The 7,503-nt window shown below is 36.7% G+C and overlaps 1 protein-coding gene across 1 annotated transcript in view; it reads right to left on the bottom strand.

The window, feature by feature from the left end:
- The window catches only part of LOC122353787 (serine/threonine-protein kinase D2-like), a 14,242-nt gene that overhangs the window by 3,893 nt on the left and 2,846 nt on the right, over window positions 1–7,503 (bottom strand). Inside the window, exons 4-12 of the mRNA XM_043251658.1 lie at window positions 6,984–7,061; window positions 6,693–6,855; window positions 5,331–5,442; window positions 3,976–4,053; window positions 2,709–3,021; window positions 2,272–2,324; window positions 2,093–2,165; window positions 1,217–1,323; window positions 838–999 (exon numbers count right to left, since the gene is read on the bottom strand). Of these exons, the coding sequence (XP_043107593.1) occupies window positions 838–999; window positions 1,217–1,323; window positions 2,093–2,165; window positions 2,272–2,324; window positions 2,709–3,021; window positions 3,976–4,053; window positions 5,331–5,442; window positions 6,693–6,855; window positions 6,984–7,061 (1,139 nt within the window). The remainder of the gene's footprint in view (window positions 1–837; window positions 1,000–1,216; window positions 1,324–2,092; window positions 2,166–2,271; window positions 2,325–2,708; window positions 3,022–3,975; window positions 4,054–5,330; window positions 5,443–6,692; window positions 6,856–6,983; window positions 7,062–7,503) is intronic.

Below are 7,503 nucleotides of genomic sequence, written 5' to 3' on the forward strand. Positions count from 1 at the left end.
ATGTTAACTGGTGTTTTGGGGTAAATAATAAATTTAAATTAAAAAGATAAATTTCTACTTGATGAGATTTGGCTGCGTTTCATTTCTCTGTGTCGTAAGCTCCAATAATAAACAGAACACAACACTTATTGTTATAGTTATGTGCAACACTTTACAGTAACAGTACATAAGCATTCATATACTGATATTTAAATTAAATAGTACATTAATATAAACTACTGATTACTTAAGTCATCAAGAACTAAAATCAAGAACTATGCGCACTCCTTGGCGCTCGTCTCCAAATACTCATTATGTTTCTATAGCAACTGGAACTTCTAACAGCAGTGATGCGCTGACTTCACAGATCAGCGATTGGCTATTTTACTGAGAAGGCGGGACTTCTTGTGATTGATCGGCCATTTCAAGCGTTGCGTTTTTGTAAACTATATGAGTGACACATCTTGGGTATTTACGTCTTTGATTACACTACAAACCTACACATTTGTTTACTTTGTGTTGCTTGGAAACCAATTCTTTGCAACCGCAGCCGTTTCTGTGGAACTACATCGTTTGATAGAGGAAGATATAATTTGCGTCATGCCTAACAATGCAACTTATTATAAATTCACTGTAAACCACAGATTCTTGTGTCTTCTTTAAAAAGCTGCTTGCGCTTATAATAAACACGACGCTAATGTAGTTACCGTTATAGTAATAGTTAATAGGGGTTATAGCTACCCCTGGTGTTCTGGTGTGAACAGGCCTTTTGAATGACTGTGAAAGTGGAATATCTTTGGTTGCGGACAGCCCTTAACCTCTGAGAAGCATGCTTTAAGCTCTAAACGCAGCGCTGACCTGCGTAATGAGGAACTTGGTGAGCCTCTCAGGAAGTCGTCCTTTCTCACTCGACAAGATCATCTCGAGCATGTCACCATGAAGTTTCTCCATCACCACAAACACCTTTTCCGGCGTCTCAAACATGCATTCGAGGTTCACTATACCCAGGTGTCTCAGGCTCTGAGGGGGGATGAAAGGACAAGATAAAGAGATGCAGTTGAGTGAGTCACGTTGCTGCTTATTTGCATTCATGCCCTTATGTTAAGCGTCCTCACAATCAGCAGGTTTAATTGGGTTATATGTGTTCGTTGTCATTCAGTCAATACAATGGCACTCATTAGCCGCACAGTTCTACGCGTGCCGAATCATTGAATATATTTCGCCCCCTGCTGGTCACCTGCAATATGGCTACTTCATTCCTCAGCTGGCTCTCCTGCTTGGTGGGGAACCGGAGCTTGTCGATCACCTTTACGGCTACATCCCGGCCAGTTTTCCTGTGTTTTCCTGCGCGGGTTGAGGAAATGATTATGTGCTTTATATGTGAGATCTTTTTCAAATGTCCATTCTCGCATATGATTAGCGGTGCTTGCTATTGCATATATACTTATGACAAGAGTTATGAATAAGAATAACATTTTTTGTGTTTAAACTCACAAAATAAAGTGGATTTTTGTGATTCCATGGAAGAACCACTTTGGTTATTTTAGTAATCTAAAAGTGATGCACAATATGGGATTTTGCTGATCTGTGCAATGTCGATAATTATTATTATTGTTTTTTTGGGTTAAAAAATGTTGTTCGATAGCTAATATACTAGCTTTTATTTGGAGACAACCTCCGGTCTCTCCTGTGGGGAGAAAGCTATCACTGGAGAGGTACCTTTTTTAAAATATACAAGTTTGTCCATTTTGGTACCTCAAAGGTACATACTAGTACCTAAAGTGTGCATATTAGAATCTAATGGGTACAAAACTATACCTTATGAACAGGTTCAGTTACAGTACTATAAGAAAACACTGATAACTGAAAACATATATGTGTGTGTGATGCTGATAATATTGTGCATCCCAAAACCAAACAAAAAAATCTTTAAAGATTCCATGCATGTTAAAGGTTCTTCATGAAACCACAAATGCTAATAAGAACCTTTTAAGAGCATAACTTGTCCCAAATTGAAGAGTCAAGAATGCCTGGAAACCACCAAGCACACCTTAGCAACTGCATAGCAATGCTTAGAAATCTAAAGAAAAATGGTTTTCAGTCATAGACATACCTCCATACACTACACCAAATTGTCCAGAGCCCAGAACCTCATCAGCAAAGATCTGATAGACCATTCCAATGTCCTGTTGGTAACATCATCTTCATTTATCAATTATTCTTTATCATAATCATCTTTGTCACCATCAGACTGTGTGATACATTGCATCTTCAAAGGTCATGTTTACTCACCACATTCTCCTGAATCTGACTGTTAGACACCGAGATGCTGACTGATGCCTGCCCTGAAAATTAATGTAGATTAATGACCATATGAGTCTCATTTCATACACTCTAAAAATGATGGGTAAAAAGTGGACAGAACCAGCAATCAAAACAAATCTATCTATCTATCTATCTATCTATCTATCTATCTATCTATCTATCTATCTATCTNGTCATTTAATTTATTCTATTCTATTTCTACATTCATTCCTGTATATAGCCTAAATTAAGAGAATGACATCAAATGAGCATAATATTGTATTACCATGTCATAGCATCATCATATCTAACTGAATCCTTCTCATAACTGAATGGACTTGTTTATGTTTCATAACAGTGACATTACCCCTATTATGATAATGTATGCAGAATCACGCCTTTCTTCCAGAATTAATCTCACTTACGGTGAGGAACATGACCTTCTGCTGGAGGGTTGTCCTGGAAGATGACTGGCATGAGGGCTTGACGTATCGCAGTCTCCCATCCTTTGGCAAACTCTCGTCCCACCCCACTGTTGGGCGCAACACAGCTGGGGATGGTGGAGATGGGCAGACCAGAGACATTGGATGACGGAGACGGGGTGGTGTTGGGGTCTTCACCAACAAAGTAGATCATGGTACCCGTCATGATCTCGAAGCAGTGGGGGCTTGTGCCTGGAGGGACCAGAGAGAAATCACCTGCCGGACAGACCTCCAGGATTTCGGAGAGCGGGATCTCCTGTGAATGGAGGCAAATGGGCAAATTAGACCCTCAATCATGTAGACAATATGCGCCAAGGTTAATTTAAAAGCAGGGTCTGGGTTAATGCCAATGTGAGTTGAGATAATTAACTGAAAGGATAAATCAAATCGGGTAATTCTACACGTTAAGTCACCGTAATGACCAACTAGCTCTTGAAAACCATTCATAATTCCTTAATTCATGAACCCAGAATATTCATGCTTCATCTGTCACTGAGAAAGCATAATGCATAATGTAATGTGGCATTTACACACAAACATTAACTCCTTTTTCTTGTGCAATTTAGCCTACAATGTCTATAAACGATTGGAAGCTTGTTTCCACCAATGGATGGAAATACTGTACATACATACATATATAAAAACATGATATAAAAAGTGATTGCGACTTATAATATTATAATATTTTTTTTATATATAAATTATATAATTCTTTTTTTGTCACATTAGATTTTCATTCCATGGCAGAAACAAAAAAAATGAATTGTTAGATGTAAGCAGAACTTTGAGAAGAAAAAATTTAATTCTGAGTTCATATCTCATGATCTGAGAAAAAAAATATGCAATTCTTTTGCAATTCTGAGAAAAGACGGAACTGCAAGATATAAGCACTAACTCTATAAATTCTAACTTTTGTTCCTTACATTCCAAGTTTCCGAATTTCGTTCCCACGATTGAAAACAAAATGTGAAAAATAATTGCAAAACAAAAAAATAATAATTATAATAATTTCAAAAAGACAAACGCAGAATTAAACTGAAAATTCTAAATGTTGTTCTTGTGACTCCTAGTTTACATCCTCACAATAATTTTTTTTCCTCTACAAATTCACATCACAATTCTCAAAACTGCAAGAAAAGGTTATGTCACGCCACAAACAAGCTTTCATAATCAAAAGGACATTAAACCTTAAAAGAAAGTGAGATCCTACCTTGTAGTATTTGTTGGTGGTGTCGTTTTGAAATAGGATGATGCACTTGCAGTCCAGGCGCCAGTAGTGTTTCTTCCTCTGTTGGAGGGTGGGGTGAGAGGTCAGAGGTCATAGCTCAACAAGGAGTTGGTGCGGGGGTCAGCGTCACCCCAGCAGAAAGGAGGAAGAAAGCGAAGGGTAAACAGAGCTGAAGAGAAGAAGAGGATGCAAGAGAAAAACCAGGAGGAAAGTTAGAAAGAAAAGGCTAAAGAGAAGTAAAACGCAACACAGAAATTCAGAGGTTTTACAGGAGGCCGAGAACAGGTCAATATATCAATGTTGAGAAAATGCCCGAGCCAATTTTTTCCCATTCTTTCTGAAAATACTCGTCTAGAAGCACCAAACACTATGAGTGACATTTACTGCTATTCATTCCTACAAATCAATACCCGCTCCTGCAGGGGACGCTCAGAATGGACTGCGATTTAAAAGCTGAAGATTTGCTGATATTATAGCACAAGTGTGCAGATTGATGCAGAAATATCAATAGGGTGTTTGGAAGCGAGGTAAAGATAGTGTATAGACTAGACAGAACACTATGGCTGCGTTAAAAGAATAGTTCACGCAACAAGTATATAAAGACTTCATTTACTCTTCATCGTATCGTTCAAACTCTGGAGAACACAGTTTATAGGAAGAAAACCTTTGTCGCTATTTTCCATATAATGAAACTAATAATGAACAACGGATTTAAAACACTTAAAAGAATAAATAATAAAGTGGTCCATACAATTACTGCTCTATATTACTATGCAGGAATATTACAGAGGGCCAGATGACTGATATTTAAACCATTAAATAAATATCAAAGTTCAAAGATGCAAAAGGATTTAAGCATAAAAACAGTACATGCAATACTGCTTTAAATCGTTGTTGTCCTGTCCAGTTGTTACTAATCCAGTAAAATACCATATTAATTACAGTATTATTATTATTATTATATTATATATACACACACACACACATTTGACATCTACATTTAGAGACAAATAACACAATTTTTAAATCATTTATCAATGTTACTGTATTGAAGTGTCCTATATCGAAGTATTTAATTTGTCTATTTATTAGCGAATTTGAAAATATTCATTTATTTTTATTTTTATATTAATACATTGGTAATTGCTTTCGGCAATCTTAATAATCTTAAGTATTCTAAAACCATTTGGAAAATGTTGTGGTAGATGTAAGACGCTCTTCAAATGATACCCCTTTTGGTTCTACAGAAAAAAAGGCTTGTAGCGACACAAGAATGAAAAATATTAATTTTGGGCCAAATGATCCCTTTCGGGTCAGCCAGCAGTCAGAGGATGTACCAGTGTGTCCTTGTTGCTGTAGTGCACCATCCAGCCCTCCTTGATGGCTGTGCTAGAACGACGTGTGGTCTGCCTGATCGACTGCACTACTCTCATCAGAGGAATATTAGCACTGGGGAAACACAGCACAGAAACCATGAGATCTTATAAAAGAATCAAACATGTCACATTTTCACACTGAAGGGCTTGTACACTATTGTATATGATCTGTATAAGCCATAAAAACATCCCAGGATCATTGGAAATACATGACTCATGACTTAAACCTGAAATAATTTTTTATATATATATATATATTTGACTGAACTTTTCAGAATGGCACGCTTATCGGTGATATCAACTTTACTCCATTGCAGATGCGGGTTTATAAACTGCACAATGTCATAAAAATGACGCCTGAGGGCTGTAAAATAGCTGTAAAATGATATGTTTCTTGTAGCATGTTTCATAGCAGTTTCGGGTAAAATGCTGCGGGTGACATTTAATAGCGTGTTCAGTTTTCTTAGTTTTGTCAGTTATCACGTCGTTTATCGAGCATGTCACAGCATTTCGTAAAGGAAATGTCTGCAGAGTGGAACTAATCGCATTTGTTTTAAAACGCAGCCCTAAAATAAAGAAATAAACCCAGCTTAACAAAAAGTATTTTCAAAAGCAAATGTGAGATGAAAACACAACCATGCCATTTTAGCTTCCTTATGCAAGGCTTTGAGCTCTTTCGTTAAAAGTGTCTCTCCTTTTGAAAGATTCGTGCGGTGCTCTACCGGGTAAGCTGTCCAGCAAGTTTACCACGTCAGAAAAGCCATTCATATGCAGCTGGTTATGTTATGTAAACACTAAAACGCATTAGATTACAAATCTATTGTAAATATATTTTCACGTGAGACCACAGAATTGTGCAACGAACCATAAAAGAAAAAATCCATTAAAAAACATTACTTACTGCTAATCTGAGTCTTGAAATAAATCATTTGTGTAAAATGGAACTACTATTTTATTGTCGCTATTTCAGAAGCTCTAGTGAAATGTGTATATAGGTACATTTTTGCAGAAATGTAGGCTCACTCTCAAAAAATAAAGGTACACAAGCTGTCACTGGGGCAGTACCTTTTCAAAAGATACACTTTTGTACCTATTAGGTTCAAATACGTACACTTTAAGTACTAATATGCACCTTTTAGGTACCGAAATGGACCCTTTAGGTACACACATGCATCTTTCGAAAAAACTTTTGTACCTTTTATTCCTGTCATATATTTCCAATAAGCCTGAGTTGCATAAATCTTTATTATTATTCTTTCCGATTTTGTGCTTACAGTTTCTAGGCCTTAATTTCGCCCGTGTGTCTGAAATCTGTCTTACTACCTTTGGTCTCCACTGGCTCCATCCTGGTTGCTGTCTGGGGAGAAAGACCCGGGGATACTGCAGGCCTCGTCTGAGTCGTCCATTAGAGATGACTTATCAGTGTCAGAATACTCATTACTGTAGTCCATCGGCACCTCCGTGTCTGTGCTTGGACTTAATATGTCTGAGAGACGGACAGATGGGAAAAAAGTCCAAAAATTGACTCACAAGCCCCGTGAAGTGACAAGCAATAATTACGTGTTTGCAGAAGCAGTGCAAATATTCCAAATGTGTTAACAATGTTTCTCTCACACTCATTACCGAGAGTCTCCCCTAAGCAGTCGTTTGGGACCTTGTACGCACACCGCTTGTGGCAGTTGAACTTGCAGTCTAAAAAAANNNNGTTTTAAACGATTATAAATCTGTGCGATTAACACAGCAAGTAAGTCCACTAACTGAGTCACTTAATCTGAATTACAAATCATTTCAAATTAACGCAGTATTTCGTTTTATTAATGTCTGTCTTGTTGCTAGAATCTTTTTCTCTATTATGAAGAGTCAGTAAGATTTTCCGAATGCTTCTGAAAATTGTTTAGGCCATTCATGATCTTAAAAGTAGCTTATGTTTATCAAGGCTGCATTTATTTGATAAAAAATCTATTAAAACGGTAAAATTATAAACAGAAATATAATTACAAATCAAAATCTCTTTTCTATTTGTATATGTTTTATAATGTCATTTATGCTGATTAATGCTGATTCTGTTTTCATATACTATTAAAATATTATTAAATATGATTAAATATCAGCATTTTTTTTAATCTGTTTATAC

Source organism: Puntigrus tetrazona, chromosome 11 (assembly GCF_018831695.1).
Source record: "Puntigrus tetrazona isolate hp1 chromosome 11, ASM1883169v1, whole genome shotgun sequence".
Taxonomy (NCBI): Eukaryota; Metazoa; Chordata; class Actinopteri; order Cypriniformes; family Cyprinidae; genus Puntigrus; species Puntigrus tetrazona.